Here is a 25,020-nt window from a genome sequence, read left to right on the forward strand (position 1 = left end):
GGGGAGATGACTTTTGGGGTAAAGGATAGTTGTCCCCCCCCCCCCGATTGGCACCATCTGTGGGCATTCATTCACACTTGTGCCCCTGCCTCTGGTTTGGCCTTGTTGTGCTTGGCCCCAGCACCCCACAGGCAGGCCGGCCCAGCCCAGAGGAAAAAGGAGTTGTCAGCTTTAAGGGCTTTGCGCTGGTGCAGCTGCTGCCTGTAGGATGGTTATATTTAACCCTCCGAGGGAAGGGGAGGCACTGCAAAGGCAGGAGCGTTTACACTTGCTACTTGTGCTCAGTGGGCCAGAGGGGGCCACAAAGCTTTTTATCCACACAGAAGCACCATCTGTGACCGGGTAGGGGTGGCAGAGAGGGTGAAGGAGGCAGGAGGATCACACGTGGGAGGATTTGACCCTCTCGCTCGCTGGTGCAGGTCATCCTAACTCTGGTCATTAGACTTATCCCCAATACAATTCCACCCTGTGGCCGTCTTACTCCCGCCACCTCACTCTGTTGTGATTGCAGCCATTATCACTGGGCCATTAGTGAATGGAGCCCCCTGTGGCTCTGCCTGGGTTACATAGAGCTCAGCTGAAGTTAGGCTACCCATGGGGGTGGGGGGGTTGTCTCCAGCGATCTTGGGACGTCCTGCAGAGCTCCACAGTTGGGACGATAGAGAGGGGCTGCTCACGAGAGCAAGTGGACTGTGTGTGGCGTAGGTAGTGGCTCCCTGGGGGTAGAGTGTGTGTGTGATCAGATCTCGTGCTCGGATGTTAATTAGGCTTGGCCTTGAACACTGACTAAGCAGCTCCCATGTTTGAATGTGGTCTGCTTTTCTACAATCATATGCTGGCTACAATGGCTGGCTAATTCAGTATCTTGAGAGTTGAATAAAGATGGTGTGATCTTAAACCTGATGTAGGCCTGACGTGGACCGTACCGGAGTAGGGAGAACTAGAAGGGAGTAGTGAGGTACACTGTGATTTCCTCAAGTTATCCTCCCCTGCGGTTTTATTAAGATGGATGGTCCCAAGAGTTTTACTTTAATGTCACGGGGGACTTTTTGGGAATCTTAAACACACACGCAATTACACCCACACACATCTACACACTTTTTCCTTGGGTTTTAAGATTGGCCTCTTAATGTTTGCAGATGTTTGTTTTGGCCCTGTGGTAGTGGTTCTCTCTACCATGAGTTTCTGTCACACGTGCGGGAGAGATACGATCATTGAGACTTAACTGTTGATGTTTCTTTGTTTTACTCATTTGAATATTTAAATGCAGTTGTGATGCTACCTGTCATGTATGTGGTCTTATTCTCAATGTCTGGCAGTTGTAAACCAGTCAACACTTTGTTGTTAGGTATTGTTTTTCAATCCCATTGTACAATCTGCAGGCAGCTAGTGAATGAACTGGATGTTGACAATACTGATGTTACAGTGATGCAGACACATTTTAACAGGGGAGCTCTGTGTGTGGTGTAGGGGTGAGCGATACAGTATGCGTGTGTTCCTGCCAGTTTTCAAGGTGCCTTTGGACAGGAATGCAACAAACTTCTCTGGACTGCTCTAGTTTGTCTGTCTGTCAAATGAGATTTACTGCCTTTTCACCATCTGTAACTCTCTCTCTCTTCTCACTTTCTGTCTCGCTTTCTCTCTCTCACCCCACCATCACTCTAGTCTGTCTGGGTGATTGGTGCAGGGGAGAGTAGGAGTAATACAGTGCTGAAAGAAAGACTGAAAGAAGATTGATGGAGAGCGGGGAGAGAGAGTGGCCGGTCTGGGTTTGATTAGCTTGTGTTGGGGCTGAAGTGTTGTAGGGATGAATGGGAGGGAAGAGGCTGCCTGGGTCACTGGCCCCACAGGGTTAAAGGTTGAGTGGCAGCAGCAGAGAAATATGTGCGTGGGAGAAGGAGAGTATTTTTGTTTTGTGGAGTGAATGTTTGACTGTCAATAACCAGGTTTCCATCCAACCGTTTCATGTGGATGAATAACCTGACACATAAAGTCATGACAGGGCTGATGGAAACAGGAAATGATGGTGCAATTTCATAAATGTCGATAGACAATTTGTTCGTTTGACATGGGAACTTCTTGTTTCAGAAAAATTCATTGAGGTGATCACGCCAATATTGAAAGAATCACATCAGGTTGTTGTAGGCCTACCACCACGACTAGGAAAAGCATTACGTTTAATAAGCAGATGAAATAAGTTATGAACTTCACATGCTAGTAAAGTGCACAGTGATCATGCAAATTGCCCATACGCTAAATATGGAGGGTAGGCTCTTATTTGAATGCTTGTGACATGATGATCAGTGCTTGGCTGCCAATTATCAAATAAAATGATCTTGCTCTTTTCCATATCTCATATAACACCCTGTGCACTTTATCAGCTAACTAGTTTGCTATTTATCAGAACAGTTTTTTTGACAAACCATCGGTGGAGTTGGAAATGCAATTAAACACATTTTCGTCATGGGAACTTGACCGCAAAAGTACTTTGCGTGATGCTACGTCATCACGCACAGGCCATTTTATCTGCAAAACAAGTCAGTTTGATGGAAACACACCTGGTCGGAAAATGCGCATATTGTTTTTATGCAGATTTTAGAATATTTTTCTGAAAATCTGTTGCCAGTTGGATAGAAACATATTTTTGTTTGTTAGTGGCAATATCTTGATTTTTATCACATAATATTCAGATATTTTATATGTCCCCACGCCACTGAATCATTGTTTTGAGCTGTGTGTCACACCGGACTGTGTTGCTTGTTTCGGACCCAGCTTTGTTCATTCTATTGTGCATCATTGCCTGGCCAGCAGCATGTGTTAGAACAGCAGTCGGAGGCCAGGGGCCACATGTTAATAGTTTAGTTGGTTTTCATCAGCTCCCCTATCACTGTAATGTTTATACTCTTTGTCTCCCTATTTCTCTCTCTCATACTTTTTATCACTCTGTTTCTCTCTCTCTCTGTATTCCACCCCGCCCCTTCCTATGTTTTTGTTTAAACATTATCCATGTTCTTTTAATTCTCTTTGTTTCATTTTCATCCAAACTCATCCATTACCCTTCTTCCAGTCTAAATGCTTTAAAGCTAGACTGAGACTCAGTAGAGAACATGGCCGACTGGAAAGTCCCTCTGACTAATGGCACAGGCTGAGATCGAACAGTGCTGCAACGTCCTGAAGAAGGATCATGTTTCTTGCTCAATGGCCACGGTCAAGGGCATTTTGACTGCGAGGCAAGCAGACACATTTGAAACCCCTTTCAACCTTCATGGATTGGAAGAGAATATGCAGATATCAAATCTGTTTCACAGCATATTTTCTGATTGGAGGATACACGACAGATTAATGTGGGTCGTTTGGCGTGCCGGAGAGCTTACCAAATGTCAGTGATGTCATTCAGGTAATTTGGTTGGCCATCCACTGTGCCTTGATGGTGCTTCTGGATGAATCCACTTAAAGCTCCCGTTGATTGGACACACAGACACAGAGAGAGAGAGAGAGGGTTACTGCGCTCCTCCATGACTTTGCCTCCCTTTATCATGAATCACCGGAGCCTTCTGGGCAGTCTGTGTTCTGTATTTCTCATCATGACTTACCTTGTTCTCCACAGGATTTATTCTGGGTATTTATAGTATTTACTTTGGTTCAGAACTATTTTTGAGTAGCTCTCAATTGCTTTGTACATTTCGAGCTCTAGTAAAAGCACAGGGTTTCCCTATCCCAATCACTATCAGAGGGTTTAACTTAGGGTAGGCTATTTTCAGTATTGCGAACAATTGCTTTGTTCACTGCTTAACACTTGCTGTCTGCATAAAATGTCTACTTTGGGGCAGTTTTGGACTTGGTCAATGCTGCTCGATCTAGCATTCCTTCTTACGACGACATAGGTTGACGACCACAGGTTGTTTCAAGGATTTGGGTAGCATATTTGTTCTACAACTGCTAAATCTCTTTGTGGGGATTTATTAGTGATATTCACACCGGCAAACATGTTTGACTGTAATGTGTCGTTTCTCCTGTACTACAGGGTCAGACTGTGTCGCTGCTGACCGTGACCCGGTTAGAAGAGGTTCTGTACCACTACCAGCCCATCCACATCCACACATACGGACCCCCCGTCCCTGAGCTGGAGCAGCTGGGGCGACTCGGGTAAGAACCCATCCTGTAACACACATACACACGTACACAGCTCTGCACAACTGGCAAAGTTAGCTGCTGCACAATAGAATCTGGAGATGCCAGTGGTTTGATAAATAACTACAGGGGAAAGCACCACACTGTAAGGCCTCGCTTATATTGTTCAATGAACAGTAGTGTAATCAGCACCTCTTAATTAAGGTTGACCAGCTTAGTATAAGGCCTGGCCTAGTTTTCACAGCATATCTGATGGGGTACAGTAAGGCATTTAACTGGGAGTGAGGCTGCTCTGGAAGTCAGTTTTGCTTTCTCTGAAGTTGCCCTTGATTAGCTGTGAGAGGTGGGGGAAGGGCAAGGTTTAAAGGGGAACAGCCAACCAGTTCCCCTGCACCAGCCCTCTGCCCCTTCCCTCTCACTGCTTCTCCTGGACCTCGCTGTCTGTCAGCACACACAGGAAGTGCTTTCTCAACGCCGGGCCCCCTTGTCCAAACACTCGTCGACGTCATTGGCCCTCTCCTCTCATCACCCAACACAGCCCATCCATCAGACAGTGCCCAGCCGTCTGTCTCCACGGGGACAGGCTGGCACTAGTAAGCATTTCACTGTTAAACTACACCTGTTGTTGACGAAGCATGTGACAAAAACAATTTGTTTTGACTAAGGCCCTCCCACCTGCCAAGAGCCCTGATCTGATTGGTGGAGAGTGGCACATGGAGACGAATTAGAGCGCTCAGTGGTGGAAGGAGGTGACTGTCATTGTATTTATTTGGACAGTGAAGCCAAAACTTAATTTGGCTCTACTCCAGCATTTTGTATTTGAGATAAAATGTATCATATGAGGCGACAGTACAGAATGTCACCTTTTTATTTGATAGTACACTACCATTCAAAAGTTTGGGATCACTTAGAAATGTCCTTGTTTTTGAAAGAAAAGCACATTTTTTTTGTCCCTTTTTTAAAATAACATCAAATTGATCAGAAATATAGTGTAGATTTTGTTAATGTTGTAAATGACTATTGTAGCTGGAAATGGCTGATTTTTAATGGGATATCTACATAGGTGTACAGAGGCCCATTATCAGCAACTATCACTCCTGTGTTCCAATGGCACGTTTTGTTAGCTAATCCAAGTTGATCATTTTAAAAGGCTAATTGATCATTAGAAAGCCCTTTTACAATTATGTTAGCACAGCTGAAAACTGTTTTGCTGATTTTAAAGAAGCAATAAAACTGGCCTTCTTTAGACTAGTTGAGTATCTGGAGCATCAGCATTTGTGGGTTCAATTACAGGCTCAAAAGGGCCAGAAACAAATACTTTTCTTCTGAAACTCGTCAGTCTATTCTTGTTCTGAGAAATGAAGGCCAAAAAACTGAAGATCTCGTACAACGCTGTGTACTACTCCCTTCACAGAACAGTGCAAACTGGCTCTAACCAGAATAGAATGAGGAGTGGGAGGCCCCGGTGCACAACTGAACAAGAGGACAAGTACATTAGAGTGTCTAGTTTGAGAAACAGATGCCTTACAAGTCCTCAACTGGCAGCTTCATTAAATAGTACCCGCAAAACACCAGTCTCAATGTCAACAGTGAAGAGGTTACTCTGGGATTCTGGCCTTAGAATGCCCAAAAATCTCACATTTGGATTCATCAGACCAAAGGTAAGATTTCCACCTGTCTATTGTTTGTGTGTCTTGGCCCAAGCAAGTCTCTTCTTCTTATTGGTGTCCTTTAGTAGTAGTTTCTTTGCACCAATTCCACCACGAAGGCCTGATTCACACAGTCTCCTCTGAACAGTTGATGTTGAGATGTGTCTGTTACTTGAACTGTGTTAAGCATTTATTGGGGCTGCAATTTCTCAGGCTGGTAACTCTAATGAACTTATCCTCTGCAGCAGAGAACTCTGGGTCTTCCTTTCCTGTGGCGGTCCTCATGAGAGCATGTTTCATCATACCGCTTGATGGTTTTTGCGACTGCACTTGAAGAAACTTTCAAAGTTCTTGAAATGTTCTGTATTGACTGACCTTCATGTCTTAAAGTAATGATGGACTTTTGTTTCTCTTTGCTTATTTGAGCTGTTCTTGCTATAATATGGACTTTTACCAAATAGGCTATCTTCTGTATACCACCCCTACCATGTCATAGCACAACTCTTAACAATGCACACCTGTTAATTGAAATGCATTCCAGGTGACTACCTCATGAAGCTGGTTGAGAGAATGCCAAGAGTGTGCAAAGCTGTCAAGGCAAAGGATTGCTATTTGAAGAATCTCAAATATAAAATATATTTTGATTTAACACTTTTTGGGGGGGATTTCTACATGATTCCATATGTGTTATTTCATAGTTTTGATGTCTTCACTATTATTCTACAACATAAGAAGAACCCTTGTTTGAGTAGGTGTGTCTAAACTTTGGACTGGTACTGTGTGTGTTTTAGAAATGAAAACACTGTGTCTAGTCCCCCCATTTCAAGGTGTCATATTTTTATATACAAAATAGTGTATTCGGCTATTTCAGCCACACTCGTTGCTGGCAGGTGTATAAAATCGAGCACACAGCCATGCAATCGCCATAGACAAACATTGGCAGTAGAATGGCCTTTACTGAAGAGCTCAGTGACTTTCAACGTGGCACCATCATAGGATGCCAACTTTCCAACAAGTCTAATCGTAAAATTTCTGCTCTGCTTGAGCTGCCCCGGTCAACTGTAACTGCTGTTATTGTGCTGTGGAAACGTCTAGGAGCAACAATGGCTCACCCGTGAAGTGGTAAGCCACACAACCTCACAGAATTGGACTGCCGTGTAAAGAAATTGTCTTTCCTCGGTTGCAACACTCACTACCATGTTCCAAACTGCCTCTGGAAGCAACGTCAGCACAAGAACTGTTCTTCAGGAGTTTCATGAAATGGGTTTCCATTGCCGAGGAGCTACACAAGCCTATGATCACCATGCGCAATGCCCAGCGTCGGCTGGAGTGGTGTAAAGCTCGCTGCCATTGGACTCCGGAGCAGTGGAAACGTGTTCTATGGAGTGATTAATCATGCTTCACTGTCTGGCATTCCGACCGACGAATCTGGATATGGTGCCTCAGGTATTTCGCTCATCATTATTCATGATTATCTGTTATGGTAGTATCCACATTAATATAGAAGTGTTCAGAAACATATTTTACTCTTATTTATACTGAAAAAAATATATAAACGCAACAATTTCAATAGTTTTACTGAGTTACAGTTTATATAAGGAAATCAGTCAATTTAAGTAAATTCATTAGGCCCTAATCTATGGATTTCACATGACTGGGCAGGGGCGCAGCCATGGGTGGGCCTGGGAGGTCATAGGCTCATCCACTTGTGAGTGGGGAGCCTGGCCTTACCAAGCAGAATGAGTTTTCCCCCTATAAAAGGGCTTTATTACATACAGAAATGCTCCTCAGTTTCATCAGCTGTCTGGGTGGCTGGTCTCAGACGATCCCACAGGTGAAGAAGCTGGATGTGGAGGTCCTGGGCTGGCAGGGTTACACGTGGCCTGCGGTTGTGAGGCTGGTTGTACAAACTGACGACAAATTCTCTATAATGACATTGGAGCTGGCTTATGGTAGAGAAATGCACATTAAATTGTCTGGCAAATGCTCTGGTGAACATTCCTGCAGTCTGCATTCCAATTGCACGCTTCTTCAACTTCAGACGTGTTGAGAAGGCGTGTCACATTATTTACCATTACATTTTTATTGCGCACAACATAATCTGAAATGCAACCAAAATAAACTGTAAATCCAACAAGTTTGTAGAGTCAGAAGCTTTATGTAGCCATTGCGTGCTAGGAATATGGGACCAAATACTTAACATCTGACTACTTGAATACACATATACTGAGTGTACAAAACCATTGACACCTTACTAATATTGAGTTGCACCTCACTTTGCCCTCAGAACTGTCTCAATTTGTCAGGGCATGGACTTTACAAGGTGTCAAGTGTTTTACAAGGATGCTGGCCCATGTTGACTCCAATGCTTACCACAGTTGTCAAGTTGGCTGGATGTCCTTTGGATGGTGGACCATTCTTGATAGACATGGGAAACTGTTGAGTGTGAGAAACCCAGCGGCGTTGCAGTACTTGACACAAACCAGTGTGCCTGGCACCTACTACCATACCCTGTTCAAAGGCACTTACATTTTTTGCATTTCCTATTCTCCCTCTGAATGGCACTCACACAATCTATGTCTCAATTATTTCAATTTAAGGGCTTTATTGGCATGGGAAACATATGCTAACATTGCCAAAGCATGTGAAGTAGATAATAAACAAAAATGAACAGTAAACATTACACTCACAGACGTTCCAAAAGAATAAAGACATTTAAAATGTCATTATGTCTATATACAGTGTTGTAACGATGTACAAAAAGTAAAATAAATAAACAGAAATATAGGTTGTATTTACAATAGTGTTTGTTTGTCACAGGTTTCCCTTTTCTTGTGGCAACAGGTCACATCTTGCTGCTGTGATGGCACACTGTGATATTTCACCCAGTAGATATGGGAGTTTATCAAAATAGTTTTTTTTCTTCCAGTTCTTTGTGGATCTGTGTAATCTGAGGGAAATGGTTATACATTTAGCAGGAGGTTAGGAAGTGCAGCTCTGTTTCCACCTCATTTCGTGGGCAGTGTGCACATAGGCAGACCTGGCTCTCAAGAGAAGACAGGCTATGTCGGCCTTTCTCAATAGCAAGGCTATGAACATAGTCAAAACTTTCTTAAATTTGGGTCAGTCAGTGGTCAGGTACCCTGCCGCTCTGTACTCTCTGTTTAGAGCCAAATAGCATTCTAGTTTGCTCTGTTTTTTTGTTAATTCTTTCCAATGTGTCAAGTATTTCTCTCTTTGTTTTCTCATGATTTGTTTGGCCAAATTGTGTTGCTTTCCTGGGGCTCTGTGGGGTTTGTTTGTGAACAGAGCCCTAGGACCAGCTTGCTTAGTGGACTCTTCTCCAGGTTCATCTCTCTGTAGGTGATTGCTTTGTTATGGAAGGTTTGGGACATTTTCCTTTTAGGTCGTTGTAGAATTTAACGTCTCTTTTCTGGATTTTGATCATTAGCGTGTATCTGCCTAATTCTGCTCTGCATGCATTATTTGGTGTTTTACGTTGTACACAGAGGATATTTTTGCGGAATTCTGCATGCAGAGTTTCAATTTTGTGTTTGTACCATTTTGTGAATTCTTGGTTGGTGAGCGGACCCCAGACCTCACAACCATAAAGGGCGATGGGTTCTGTAACTGATTCAAGTTTTTTTTTTTTGCCATTTCCTAATTGGTATGTCAAATTTGATGTTCCTTTTGATGGCATACAAGGCCCTTGTGTCTCAGCTCATTCACATCTTTGTGGAAGTTACCTGTGGCACTGATGTTTAGGACGAGGTATGTATAGTTTTTTTGTGTCCTCTAGAGCAACGGTGTCTAGATGGAATTTGTATTTGTGGTTCTGGCAACTGGACCTTTTTTGGATCATCATTATTTTTGTCTTACTGAGATTTACTGTCAGGGCCCAGATCTGACAGAATCTGTGCAAAAGATCTAGGTGCTGCTATAGGCCCTCCTTGCTTGGGGACAGAAGCACCAGATCATCAGCAAACAGTAGACATTTGACTTCAGAATCTAGTAGGGTGAGGCTGGGTGCTGCAGACTGTTCTAGTGCCCTCGTCAATCCGTTGATATATATGTTGAAGAGGTTGAGGCTTAAGCTGCATCCCTGTCTCACCCCACGGCTCTGTGGAGAGAAATGTTTTTTTTGTTGTTGCCAATTTTAACCTCTCACTTGTTTTTTGTGTACATGGATTTTATAGTACATTGTTTTCACTGAGGAAATGTACGAGTCTGTTAATGATAATGCATAGGATTTTCCCCAAGGTTGCTGTTGACGCATATCCCAAGGTAGTTATTAGGGTCAAATTTGTCTCCACTTTTGTTGAACGGGGCGATCAGTACTTGGTTCCAAATATTGGGGAAGATGCCAGAGCTGAGGATGATGTTAGAGTTTAAGTATAGCCAATTTAAATTGGCCTTTTTGGGTTGGAGGGTTTGTATTTTGTCCTGTAGTTCATTCAATGTAATTGGAGAATCCAGTGGGTTCTGGTAGTCTTTAATAGTTTATTCTAATATTTTTATTTGATCATGTATATGTTTTTTTCTGTTTGTTCTTTGTTATAGGGCCAAAAAGATTGGAGAAGTGGTTTACCCATACATTTCCGTTTTAGATAACTCTGTGTTGTTTTCCAATTTTCCCAGAAGTGGTTAGTGTGTGGTTTCTTCAATTACACTGAGCTGATTTCTGACGTGCTGTTATTTCTTTTTCCGTAGTGTATTTCTGTATTGTTTTTGTGATTCATTTTAGTGAAGGCGTGGACTCAGGTTTTCTGGGTCTCTGTTTTAGGTTGGATAGGTATCTCAATTTCTTTCTTAGGTTTTTGCATTCTTCATCAAACCATTTTTTTTATTTCACTTTTATTTAACCAGGGAGGCCAGTTGAGAACAAGTTCTCATTTACAACTGCGACCTGGCCAAGATGGAGCAAAGCATTGCGACACAAACAACACGGAGTTACACATGGTATAAACAAACGTACAGTCAATAACACAATAGAAAAATCTATATACAGTGTGTGCAAATGTAGTAATATTAGGAAGGTAAGGCAATAAATAGGCCATAGTTGCGAAATAATTACAATTTAGCATTAACTTCTCTGGGATATGTGGGACGGTAGCGTCCCACTTGGCCAAAAGCCAGAAAAAATGTAGCGTGCCAAATTCAAATATATTACTATAAAAATCAATCTTTCATGAAATCACACATGAAAGACAATTAAAGCTACACATGTTGTGAATCCAACCAACATGTCTGATTTCAAAAAGGATTTACGGCGAAAGCACACCAAACGATTATGTTAGCTCAGTACATAGCCACAGAAAAACACAGCCATTTTCCCAGCAAAAGATAGTAGTCACAAAAAGCAGAAATAGAGATAAAATTAATCACTAACCTTTGATGATCTTCATCAGATGACACTCATAGGACATCATGTTACACAATACATTTATGTTTTGTTCGATAATGTGCATAGTTATATCCACAAATCTCGGTTTACATTGGCGCCATGTTCAGAAATGCCTCCAAAATATCATGAGAAATTGCAGAGAGCCATGTCAAATAACAGAAATACTCATCATAAACTTTGATGAAAGATACATGTTTTACATATAATTAAAGATACACTTGTTCTTAATGCAACCGCTGTGTCAGATTTCAAAAAAACTTTACGTAAAAAGCACACCATGCAATAATCTGAGACGGCGCTCAAACATAACAACATTTCTCCGCCATGTTGGAGTCAACAGAAATACGAAATTACATCATAAATATTCCCTTTGATCATCTTCATCAGAATGCACTCCCAGGAATCCTAGTTCCACAATAAATCGTGGTTTTGTTCGATAATGTCCATTACTTATGTCTAAGTAGCTACTTTTGCTAGCATGTTTAGTGCACATGTCCAAACGCTCGCGCAATGTAGGCGAACTCGGACGAAATCTTCAGGATGTTGTTATCATATACATTGGGGAGAACAAGTATTTGATACACTGCCGATTTTGCAGGTTTTCCTACTTACAAAGCATGTAGAGGTCTGGAATTTTTTATCATAGGTACACTTCAACTGTGAGAGACGGAATCTAAAACAAAAATCCAGAAAATCACATTGTATGATTTTTAAGTAATTAATTAGCATTATATTGCATGACATAAGTATTTGATACATCAGAAAAGCAGAACTTAATATTTGGTACAAAAACCTTTGTTTGCAATTACAGAGATCATACGTTTCCTGTAGTTCTTGACCAGGTTTGCACACACTGCAGCAGGGATTTTGGCCCACTCCTCCATACAGACCTTCTCCAGATCCTTCAGGTTTCGGGGCTGTCGCTGGGCAATACGGACTTTCAGCTCCCTTTCAGCTCCCTCCAAATTTTCTATTGGGATCAGGTCTGGAGACTGGCTAGGCCACTCCAGGACCTTGAGATGCTTCTTACGGAGCCACTCCTTAGTTTCCCTGGCTGTGTGTTTCGGGTCGTTGTCATGCTGGAAGACCCAGCCACGACCCATCTTCAATGCTCTTACTGAGGGAAGGAGGTTGTTGGCCAAGATCTCGCGATACATGGTCCCATCCATCCTCCCCTCAATATGCTGCAGTCGTCCTGTCCCCTTTGCAGAAAAGCATCCCCAAAGAATGATGTTTCCACCTCCATGCTTCACGGTTGGGATGGTGTTCTCGGGGTTGTACTCATCCTTCTTCTTCCTCCAAACACGGCGAGTGGAGTTTAGACCAAAAAGCTCTATTTTTGTCTCATCAGACCACATGACCTTCTCCCATTCCTCATCTGGATCATCCAGATAGTCATTGGCAAACTTCAGACGGGCCTGGATATGCGCTGGCTTGAGCAGGGGGACCTTGCGTGCGCTGCAGGATTTTAATCCATGACGGCGTAGTGTGTTACTAATGGTTTTCTTTGAGACTGTGGTCCCAGCTCTCTTCAGGTCATTGACCAGGTCCTGCCGTGTAGTTCTGGGCTGATCCCTCACCTTCCTCATGATCATTGATGCCCCACGAGGTGAGATCTTGCATGGAGCCCCAGACCGAGGGTGATTGACCGTCATCTTGAACTTCTTCCATTTTCTAATAATTGCGCCAACAGTTGTTGCCTTCTCACCAAGCTGCTTGCCTATTGTCCTGTAGCCCATCCCAGCCTTGTGCAGGTCTACAATTCTATCCCTGATGTCCTTACACAGCCTTCTGGTCTTGGCCATTGTGGAGAGGTTGGAGTCTGTTTGATTGAGTGTGTGTACAGGTGTCTTTTATACAGGTAACAAGTTCAAACAGGTGCAGTTAATACAGGTAATGAGTGGAGAACAGGAGTGCTTCTTAAAGAAAAACTAACAGGTCTGTGAGAGCCGGAATTCTTACTGGTTGGTAGGTGATCAAATACTTATGTCATGCAAATTAATTACTTAAAAATCATACAATGTGATTTTCTGGATTTTTGTTTTAGATTCCGTCTCGCAGTTGAAGTGTACCTATGATACAAATTACAGACCTCTACATGCTTTGTAAGTAGGAAAACCTGCAAAATTAGCAGTGTTTCAAATACTTGTTCTCCCCACTGCATATCCAATAACGTTCCAACCAGAGCATTCCTTCATGTCTGTAGAAGTTATGGAACCCAAGGCGATATCATGAGGAAAGCGCGTGACCAAGAACTGGCAATCTGCCAGACCACTGACTCATTCCCCTCCCATCCGGCCCCACAACACAGCATAAGCTTCATTCCACGTTCTACAGACTGTTGACATCTAGTGGAAGGTGTAGGAAGTGCAAACATATCCATATCTTACAGGGAATTGAATCGGCGATGAGTTGAACATTGACGAGTCTCAGAATTCTCACTTCCTGTTTGGATTTTTTCTCAGGTTTTTGCCTACCATATGAGTTCTGTTATACTCACAGACATCATTCAAACAGTTTTAGAAACCTCTGAGTGTTTTATATCCAATAGTAATAATAGTATGCATATATTAGCATCTGGGACAGAGTAAGAGGCAGTTCACTATGGGCACGCAATTCATCCAAAAGTGAAAATGCTGCCCCCTATCATAAAGAAGTTAATACTGGAGTGATAGATGTGCAGAAGATGATGTGCAAGTAGAGATACTGGGGTGCAAAAGTGCAACAACAAAAAAATAACACTATGGGGATGAGGTAGTTGGGTGGGCTATTTACAGATGGGCTGTGTACAGGTGCAATGATCGGTAAGCTGCTCTGACAGCTGATGCTTAAAGTTGGTGAGGGAGATATGTCTCTAGCTTCAGTGATTTTTGCAGTTTGTTCCAGTCATTGGCAGCAGAGAACTGTAAGGAAAGGCAGCCAAAGGAGGAGCTGGCTTTGGGGATGACCAGTGAAATATACTTGCTGGAGCGTGTGCTACGGGTGGGAGGTTGCTATGGTGACCAGTGAGCTGAGATAAGGTGGGGCTTTACTTAGCAAAGACTTATAGATGACCTAGAGCCAGTGGGTTTGGCGACGAATATGAAGCGAGGGCCAACCAACGAGAGCATACAGGTCGCAGTGGTGGGTAGTATATGGGGCTTTGGTGACAAAACGGATGGCACTGTGATAGACTACATCCAGTTTGCTGAGTAGAGTGTTGGAGGCTATTTTGTAAATGACATCGCCGAAGTCCAGGCTCGGGAGGATAGTCAGTTTTACGAGGGTATGTTTAGAAGCCTAAGTGAAGGAGGCTTTGTTGCGAAATAGGAAGGTGATTCTAGATTTAATTTTGGATTGGAGATGCTTAATGTGAGTCTGGAAGCAGAGTTTACAGTCTAACCAGATGCCTAGGTGTTTGTTGTCCACATATTCTAAGTCAGAACCGTCCAGTGTAATGATGCTAGACGGGCGGGCAGGTGCGGGCAGCGATCGGTTGAAGTTAACACGGTGTCCAAAGAAGGGCCAGATGTAACAAGCTGCAACAGTGAGTGACTTATTTCTGTATATGTGGATTTTTAAAAGTAGGAGCTCGAACTGTTTAGGCACAGACCTGGATAACATGACAGAACTCTGCAGACTATCTCTGCAGTAGATTGCAACTCCCCCCCCCCTTTGGTAGTTCTATCTTGGTGGAAAATGTTGTGGTTGATGGAAATTTTAGATTTTTTGGTGGCCTTCCTAAGCCAGGATTCAGACACGGCTAGGTCATCAGGGTTGGCGGAGTATGTTAAAGCAGTGAATAAAAAAACTTAGGGAGGACGCTTCTGATGTTAATATGCATGAAACCAAGGCTTTTACAGTTCAGAAGTCAACAAATGAGAGCTCCAGGGGAATAGGTGTAGAACTGGGGGCTACAGGGCCTGGGTTAACCTCTACATCACAAGAGGAACAGAGTAGGAGTAGGATAAGGGTACGGCTAAAGGCTATAAGAACTGGTCGTTTAGTGCGTTGAGGACAGAGAATAAAAGGGATCATATTTTTGGGTGTGGTAGAATAGATTCAGGGCATAATGTTCAGACAATGGTATGGTAGGATGTGAGTACAGTGGAGGTAAACCTAGGTGTTGAGTGACGATGAGAGAGGTTTCGTCTCTTGAGGCACCAGTTAAGCCAGGTGAGGTTTCCACGTGTGTGGGGTGGAACAAAAGAGCTATCTAAGGCATGTTGAGTGGGACTGATGACTCTACAGTGAAATATAACAATAAGAACTAGCCAAGACGGCAGTAGACAAGGCATATTGACATTAGAGAGAGGCATAAAGCAATCACAGGCCAGACGAGCTAAGACAACGACGGGTAAATGGCGATGAATGGGCAGAGCGGGTTAGTTTGGTACATACAGGACCTGAGTTCGAGGCTGGGGCCCGACAGGTAAACAAAATGAGGTACCGTGTTATTGAAAAGAGCAGCAATCGGTGAGTCAGGGTGCCGTTCGGTAGTCACTACTACGCTAGGCGAGCAGGGGACTCACCGTTCAGAAAGCTAGTGGGCCGGGGCTAGCAAATGGTTAATTTGGCAACGTCGTAACAGAATAGCCTGTTGAGACTACATCGGGCGATCACGTCGGCAGTCCAATCATGATGGATCGGCGGGGCTCCGTGTCGACAATAAAGGGTCCAGGCCAATTGGCAAACAAGGTATTGTAGCCCTAGAATTAGCTGGTATTTGGGCCAAGCTCGAGGCTAGCTCAAGGCTAACTGGTGCTTGCTTCGGGACAGAGGCGTTAGATAACAGTAGCCACTTGATTGCAGCTAGCTTGCTGCGACGATCCGGTGTAATGATCCAGCGCTGCAGAAATCCGGTGATGTGTTTTATGAGAAGCAGTCCGATAGGCTCTGGGTTGATATCGCGCTGTGCAGACTGGCAGGTATTGTCCGAGCTAAGGCTGGCTGGTGACCGAGAAAAAGGTGAAGACCATTAGCCGTGGCTATCAAAGACTTGTAGCTAGTTAGCTGGCTAGCTCCTGATGGAGGTTCCAGTTGTAAGGAATAAAAATAGCAGGTCCGTACTAGAGGTCGACCGATTATGATTTTTCAATGCCGATACCGATACCGATTATTGGAGGACAAAAAAAGCCGATGCCGATTTTATAAAAAAAAAAATATATATATAATATAAATATATATAATATATATATATATATATATATATATATATATATATATATATATATATATATACACATACACACATATTTGTAATAATGACAATTGCAACAATACTGAATGCACAATGAACACTTTTTTATTTTAACTTAATATAATACATAAATACACACACGCACACAGCTTTGAAGTGACAATGATACTGAAGAGTCTGCTTAGGAGACAAATACTATCAACTGTTTGAATAAAAATAGAGTTTAAGTTACCTGTGATGAATGTTGAAAACAAAAACTTTAATTTCTATATGCAGGAAATCCTATTTTAATAATGGGCATGGTAAGAATTGACAACCAAAGTGCGAGTCTTAATTCCCATGACACCTAGCAAAATCTGAAAAGCGGTTCCTTCATTTATTCCATAGGATATTTTTAGATTCACTTAAAATAAGGTCTGTTTTTCGTGTAGGCTTACATCACCGTGCCAATTTTATAACTGTGTAGATATCCATAGGACAAGGTAACTCTGATCAATATAAGCGAAGATACATTTTTTTTGTAGAGTGGATTTATGAGAATATGTTGACAAACGTTACCTTATCCTAGTGAGATTTACACGGGTATCAAAACGTCGAGGCGGTTTAAGCCTGCACGAAACACAGACCTTATTTGAAGTAGATCAAGACATTCTCTATGGAAGACATGAACGGTAAAATAACGAAGGAACCCCTTTCAAATTCAGCCGCAAGTTATTACAGGAATTATAACGCGTCGACTATTTCTCTCTAAACCATATACCTTTGACTAATCCGGAAACTATCACCTCGAAAACAAAACGTTTATTCCGTTCCGTATTTTATCTAACGGGTGGCATCCATGAGTCTAAATATTCCTGTTACATTGCACAACCTTCAATGTTGTCATAATTAGGTAAAATTCTGGCAAATTAGTTCGCAAAGAGCCAGGCGGCCCAAACTGTTGCATATACCCTGACTCTGCGTGCAATGAACGCAAGAGAAATGACACAATTTCACCTGGTTAATATTGCCTGCTAACCTGGATTTCTTTTAGCTAAATATGCAGGTTTAAAAATATATACTTGTGTATTGATTTTAAGAAAGGCATTGATGTTTATGGTTAAGTACACATTGGAGCAATGACAGTCATTGATTGATTGTTTTTTATAAAGATAAGTGTAATGCTAGCTAGCAACTTACCTTAGCTTACTGCATTCGCTAACAGGCAGGCTCCTCGTGGAGTGCAATGTAATCAATGTAAGATTGGATCCCCCGAGCTGACAAGGTTAAAAATCTGTCGTTCTGCCTCGTTTTTCCTAGGCCGTCATTGAAAATAAGAATGTGTTCTTAACTGACTTGCCTAGTTAAATAAAGATTAAATAAAGGTGTAAAAAAAAAAAAAAAAAACGCCAAATCGGCGCCCAAAAATACCGATTTCCGATTGTTACGAAAACTTGAAATCGGCCCTGATTAATCGGCCATTCCGATTGGCCATTCCGATTAGTCCGTACCACATTGGGTGAGGCGGGTTGCAGGAAAGTATATTTAGTTCATAGATAGGTGAGATTAAGAGATACGAGAAAAAATGTGGCTATTTACACGGGATAAGACAAAGACAAACACATGCGTCCGATTGCTACGCCGTCTTGGATACGCCATTTTGTCATTGTTGTTCATTTTCTTCGGTTTTCTTTTTTTTGATTTGATAGGGAAGCTGAGAGGTCAAATATACTATTCAGGTTTTCTACTGCCAAGTTTACACCTTCACTATTACAATGGAATGTTTTGTCTAGGAAGTTCTCTAAAAGGGAATGAATTTGTTGTTGCCTTATTGTTTTTGGTAGATTTCCACACTACAGTCCTTCCATCTATAGCATTTCGTGATATTATTCAGTTCCTTTTGGCTTTGATGTTTCATGATTGAGTATTGCTTTGTTCCAAGTAGACTGTGATTTTACTTTGATCTGATAGGGGTGTCCGTGGGCTGACTGTGAACGCTCTAAGAGACTGGGTTGAGTTCAGTGATAAAGTAGTCTACAGTACTACTTCCAAAGATGCACTAAAGGTGTACCTACCATAGGAGTCCCCTCGAAGCCTACCATTGACTATGTACATACCCAGTGTGCGACAGAGCTGCAGAGCTGCAGGAGGTTCTACCCATTTTTATTGGTTATGTTGTACTTGTGCTAGGGGGTATATATGGAGGTGGGAATGCTGTTGCCTTCAGGCAGATGTTTGTCCCCTTGTGTGCTGAGTGTGTCGGGTTCTTGTCCAGTTCTGGCATTTAGGTTGCCACAGGCTAGTCCCTGGGCTTGGAAATGATTGATTTCTCCCTCCAGGATGGAGAAGCGGTCTTTATTGAAGTATGGGAAGTCTAGTGGGGTGATGTAGGTAGCACACAGCATTACATTTTGAGATCATTTCCTTTTGAATTTCTAGCCAAATGTAAAATGGTCCTGTTTTGATTAATTTAATAGAGTGAGTAGGTCTGTTCTATACCAAATTCCCTTCCCTGTTTCACACCTGGTAGTTTGGTGGATGGGACTGCCAGCTCTCTAACTTAAAGGGCAACCAGTTGGTTGTCTCCTCTACCATGTTTCTTGTAGGATGACACTGTCTCTATTTCAGATTTCTTTGGTGAGGTCCAGGTTCCTGCTCTTTAGGCCAAAGGCAGATGACCTCAGGCCTTGGATATTCCAGGATGAGATGGTGAAGGCTTTGTGTTCTATAAAGTGTCCAATGTTGTTTGACCTCAGACCAGTATGTGTGAGCTGAGCCTGCTGAGCATCTGGTACATGCCATTGGCTTGGGCTAGTGTAAGAGTGGGGTTTGGGCCTGTTTGCCCTCCTACGGCCTGGGCATATGTGTGACTTCTATGTTGAGGCCCTCTGTGGGGGGCATGGGGTGGGCAGGAGGGACATAGGTCTGATCTGAGGGAGCCTAAATGGGGTGTGGGCATGGTTGACTTGGAGGGGTGTTGATGTGGTTCTGTGGTCTGGATGTAGGACCTCTCGGCGTGGGTCTTCTATGTGTAGGTCTGGGGGGGGGGTCATCCCGCAGGTCTGGGAGTGTCTTGCTGGTCTGGGCGGTGTGTCTATTGATCTGTTGCTCCTGGTTGAAGTGTTGGGGCTGCGTTTGAGGGCGATGTCCTTTTAGGGTCCGGGTGAAGGTGGGAACTGCTCCCTTGTATAGGTGGACCTGGTCATAAAGACTGTTCAAGTCCAGGGTGGAGTGGTGGGCCAGGTAAACATTTGGTTTTGAGACACAGTCACGGGAAATACTTGTGTTTACCCGCTTTATGGTAGGCTTAAAAATCCGTCTTTAACCTGTCTCCTCCCCTTCATCTACACTGATTTGAAGTGGATTTAACAAGTGACATCAAATAAGCGATCATAGCTTTCACATGGATTCACCTGGTTAGTCTATGTCATGGAAGGAGCAGGTGTTCTTAATTTTTTTGTGTACTCAGAGTAATTGAATTTATCCAAGTACTTATGACACCTTCATATAGACTAGATACAGTTGCCAAAAACATTTAAACTCAGTTTTTCACAATTCTTGACATTTAATCCTAGTAAAAATGCCCTGTCTTAGGTCTGTTAGGATCACCACTTTATTTTAAGAATGTGAAATGTCAGAATAATAATAGAGTGATTTATTTCAGCTTTTATTTCTTTCATCACATTCCTAGATGGTCAGAAGTTTACATGCACTCAATTAGTATTTGGTAGCATTGACTTTAAATTGTTTAACTTGGGTCAAACGTTTTGGGTAGCCTTCTACAAGTTGGGTGAATTTTGGCCCATTCCTTCTGACAGAGCTGGTGTAACTGAGTCAGGTGTGTAGGCCTCCTTGCTCACACACGCTTTTTTAGTTCTGCCCACAATTTCTATGGGATTGAGGTCAGGGCTTTGTGATGGCCACTCCAATACCTCGACTTTGTTGTCCTTAAGCCATTTTGCCACAACTTTGGAAGTATGCTTGGGGTCATTGTCCATTTGGAAGACCCATTTGCAACTAAGCTTTAACTTCCTGACTGATGTCTTGACATGTTGCTTCAATATAATCCACATAATCTTCCTCCCTCATGAAGCCATCTATTTTGTGAAGTGCACCAGTCCCGTTTTACTGTGGATATTGATCATTTTGTACCTGTTTCCTCCAGCATCTTCACAAAGGCCTTTGCTGTTGTTCTGGGATTGATTTGCACTTCGCACCAAAGTACGTTCATCTCTAGGAGACAGACCGCGTCTCCTTCCTGAGCGGTATGCCGTCTGCGTGGTCGGTCCCATGCGTACTATTGTTTGTACAGTTGAATGTGGTACCTTCAGACGTTTGGAAATTGCTCCCAAGGATGAACCAGGCTTGTGTTTTTTTTCTTCTGAGGTCTTGGCTGATTTCTTTTGATTTTCCCATGATGTCAAATCAAATCAAATCAAATTTTATTTGTCACATACACATGGTTAGCAGATGTTAATGCGAGTGTAGCGAAATGCTTGTGCTTCTAGTTCCGACAATGCAGTAATAACCAACAAGTAATCTAACCTAACAATTCCACAACTACTACCTTATACACACAAGTGTAAAGGGATAAAGAATATGTACATAAAGATATATGAATGAGTGATGGTACAGAACGGCATAGGCAAGATGCAGGAGATGGTATAGTGTACAGTCTATACATATGAGATGAGTAATGTAGGGTATGTAAACATAAAGTGGCATAGTTTAAAGTGGCTAGTGATACATGTATTACATAAAGATGGCAAGATGCAGTAGATGATATAGAGTACAGTATATACATATACATATGAGATGAGTAATGTAGGGTATGTAAACATTATATTAAGTGGCATTGTTTAACGTGGCTAGTGATACATTTTTACATAATTTCCATCAATTCCCATTATTAAAGTGGCTGGAGTTGAGTCAGTATGTTGGCAGCGGCCACTAAATGTTAGTGGTGGCTGTTTAACAGTCTGATGGCCTTGAGATAGAAGCTGTTTTTCAGTCTCTCGGTCCCTGCTTTGATGCACCTGTACTGACCTCGCCTTCTGGATGATAGCGGGGTGAACAGGCAGTGGCTCGGGTGGTTGTTGTCCTTGATGATATTTATGGCCTTCCTGTGACATCGGGTGGTGTAGGTGTGCTGGAGGGCAGGTAGTTTGCCCCCGGTGATGCGTTGTGCAGACCTCACTACCCTCTGGAGAGCCTTACGGTTGTGGGCGGAGCAGTTGCCGTACCAGGCGGTGATACAGCCCGACAGGATGCTCTCGATTGTGCATCTGTAAAAGTTTGTGAGTGCTTTTGGTGACAAGCCGAATTTCTTCAGCCTCCTGAGGTTGAAGAGGCGCTGCTGCACCTTCTTCACAACGCTGTCTGTGTGGGTGGACCAATTCAGTTTGTCCGTGATGTGTACACCGAAGAACTTTAAAACTTTCCACCTTCTCCACTACTGTCCCGTCGATGTGGATAGGGGGGTGCTCCCTCTGCTGTTTCCTGAAGTCCACAATCATCCCCTTTGTTTTGTTGACGTTGAGTCTGAGGTTATTTTCCTGACACCACACTCCACCACACATGTCAAGCAAAGAGGAACTGAGTTTGAAGGTGGGCCTTGAAATACATCCACAGGTACACCTCCAATTGACTCAAATTATGTCAATTAGCCTATCAAAAGCTTCTAAAGACATGACGTCATTTTCTGGAAATTTCCATGCTGTTTAAAGGCACAGTCAACTTAGTGTATGTAAACTTCTGACCCACTGGAATAGTGATACAGTGAAATAATCTGTCTGTAAACAATTGTTGGAAAAATGACTTGTGTCATGCACAAAGTACATATGTAGATATCCTAACCGACTTGCCAAAACTATAGTTTGTTAACAAGAAATTTGTGTAGTCGTTGAAAAACAAGTTTTAATGACTCCAACCTAAGTGTATGTAAACTTCCGACTTCAACTGTACTGAAAGTGCTTTCATTTCTAAATGGTAAAACAGATATGTATGAAAATACCCTCAAATAAAATTACATTTTGTAGTGTCGCTCATATTTAACGTTTGATCTCAAATCCAAAATGCTGAATTATAGAGCCAAAGCTTTAGCTTCACTGTCCAAATAAATACATTTATGGAGTATATCTACCTCATATTACCATCATTCAGATTACATTTCATGTGGCCTCCAGATGATTGTCTTGCAAGGAAAAATTTCAGACCCTTGTGAGGGATGATTATTTTGCAGTTTCCATTGAGTTTTTTATTTTTTTTATTTTAGTGATGCACCGATATGACATTTTTGGCCGTTACCGATATCCAATATTTTTCTTACCAAAAAAAACGATATATAGAATTAACATTTTTGCGGCCTTTCAAGCATTCTAGTACAGTTAAATAGTTAACACACGGACGCAGCGGTCTAAGGCACTGCATCTCAGTGCAAGAGGCGTCACTACAGTCCCTGGTACGAATCCAGGCTGTATCACATCCGGCCTTGATTGGTAGTCCCATAGGGTGGTGCACAATTGGCCCAGCGTTGTCCGGGCCGTCATTTACAAATAATAATTTGTTCTTAACTGACTTGCCTAGTTAAATATAGATTACACACACACACACAATTCAATCAAATCAAATGTATTTGTCACATACACATGGTTAGCAGATGTTTATGCGAGTGTAGCAAAATGCTTGTGCTTCTAGTTCCGACAATGCAGTAATATCCAACGAGTAATCTACCCTAACAATTTCACAACTACTACCTTATACACACAAGTGTAAAGGAAGAAATAAGAATATGTAAGTAAAAAAAATATATGAATGAGTGATGGTATAGAACGGCATAGACGGCAAGATGCAGTGGATGGTATAGAGGCTTATAACGTTAGCTTTGGGCAACAGGGTTAAGTAGCTGGCTTTTTTTATTTTCATGAACTGAAGTTCAATTTCAATAGGCGAACAAGTGGCAACCTAGCTAATACTTACTCACAAAGATTCCTAAATCATTGCTAAGAACTAATGAAAATGACTGCAGTTTCTACTGGTCCTTTCAGGCTGGTTGTATTGGTGCTAGTTAGGTACCAAGCTAAAGCTAGCTACCCCAGAAGTTGCTGTCAAACAAATGATGCTTTATTACCAACGCGGTATTGTAAACACATCGTTCGTGGCTGGTGTTTGCTTGTTTGCAGACTTTTTTGTACAGCTTTGACAGTGCTACTGTATCTTTTTTGACACGCAAAGACACAAACGGTGTTCCATAGTATGTATGTTTGTCGTGAAGCTAATAGCAGTGACGCTATTACTGTGTAACTCCGGTAGGAGTCGCTGAAAAATAGCACACTTGGTCGTGTGTAGCGGTGCTTGACCAGTCTGCGAAAGCCAACATCACCCACAACAGAGAACGGATGATTGTCAAGGGCAATGAATTCCATTATCTTGCCGTTAATGGATTTCGCCTTTGAGTTGTCTCACTGAAATGTTCTTACTCTTTCAAATGACTGCTCGACTTGTCGACTGCTCGATCCACACCACAGAAATTGTGGGCTAGGTTAGGAATGCTGTGTTGCGCAAAATTCATTATGTCATTATGTCATGTACGCACGTCAGCTATCACATCGGAGTTAAGCTAGACATCGGGTTGATGTTGGCATTTTTAGCTAATATCGGCCGATTCCGATATGGTCAACGATATATCGTGAATACCTATTTTATATGTAATAAAAAATGCCCTATTGATTTTAGGTTCCTCAATCATTTCACATTTCCCTAATGAACTCCTGCGCCACCTAGTTGAAGTGAAACCTTCCTTAAAGGATTGCAGGAAGCTTTTGTAGAATAACTGGGACTTCTTTTACACTACCGTTCAAAAGTTTGGAGTACTTAGAAATGTCCTTGTTTTTGAAAGAAAAGCACTTTTTTCTTATTTTTGTCCATTTAAAATAACAACATCAAATTGATCAGAAATACAGTGTAGACATTGCTAATGTTGTAAATGACTATTGTAGCTGGAACCTAGAAGGCCAGCATCCCAGAGTCGCCCTTCACTGTTGACTTTGAGACTGGTGTTTTGTGGGTACTATTTAATAAAGCGACCAGTTGAGGACTTGTGAGGTGTCTGTTTCTCAAACTAGACACTCCTCTTGCTTGTCCTCTTGCTACGTTGTGCACCGGGGCCTCCCACTCTTTCTATTCTGATTAGAGCCAGTTTGTTCTGTGAAGGGAGTAGTACACAGCATTGTACGAGATCTTCAGTTTCTTGACAATTTCTCGTGTGGAATAGCCTTCATTTCTCAGAACATGAATAGACTGAGTTTCAGAAGAAAGGTCTTTGTTTCTGGCCATTTTGAGCCTGTAATCGAACCCACAAATGCTGATGCTCCAGATACTCAACTAGTCTAAAGAAGTCCAGTTTTATTGCTTCTTTAAATTCAGCACAACAGTTTTCAGCTGTGCTAACATAATTGTAAAAGGGCTTTCTAATAATCAATTAGCCTTTTAAAATGATGAACTTGGATTAGCTAACACAACGTGCCATTGGAACACAGGAGTGATGGTTGCTGATAATCGGTCTCTGTACGCCTATGTAGATATCCCATTTAAAATCAGCCATTTCCAGCTACAATAGTCATTTACAACATTAACAATGTCTACACTGTATTTCTGATCAATTTGATGTTATTTTAAAG

The 25,020-nt window shown here is 42.3% G+C and overlaps 1 protein-coding gene across 4 annotated transcripts in view; it reads left to right on the forward strand.

Moving 5' to 3' along the window:
* The window catches only part of mnat1 (MNAT1 component of CDK activating kinase), a 65,600-nt gene that overhangs the window by 19,034 nt on the left and 21,546 nt on the right, over positions 1-25,020 (forward strand). For all 4 annotated transcript variants that reach the window (XM_071327718.1, XM_071327716.1, XM_071327715.1 and 1 more), the window contains one exon: positions 4,025-4,146. In XM_071327718.1, the coding sequence (XP_071183819.1) occupies positions 4,025-4,146 (122 nt within the window). The remainder of the gene's footprint in view (positions 1-4,024; positions 4,147-25,020) is intronic.

Source organism: Salvelinus alpinus, chromosome 9 (assembly GCF_045679555.1).
Source record: "Salvelinus alpinus chromosome 9, SLU_Salpinus.1, whole genome shotgun sequence".
Classification (NCBI taxonomy): Eukaryota; Metazoa; Chordata; class Actinopteri; order Salmoniformes; family Salmonidae; genus Salvelinus; species Salvelinus alpinus.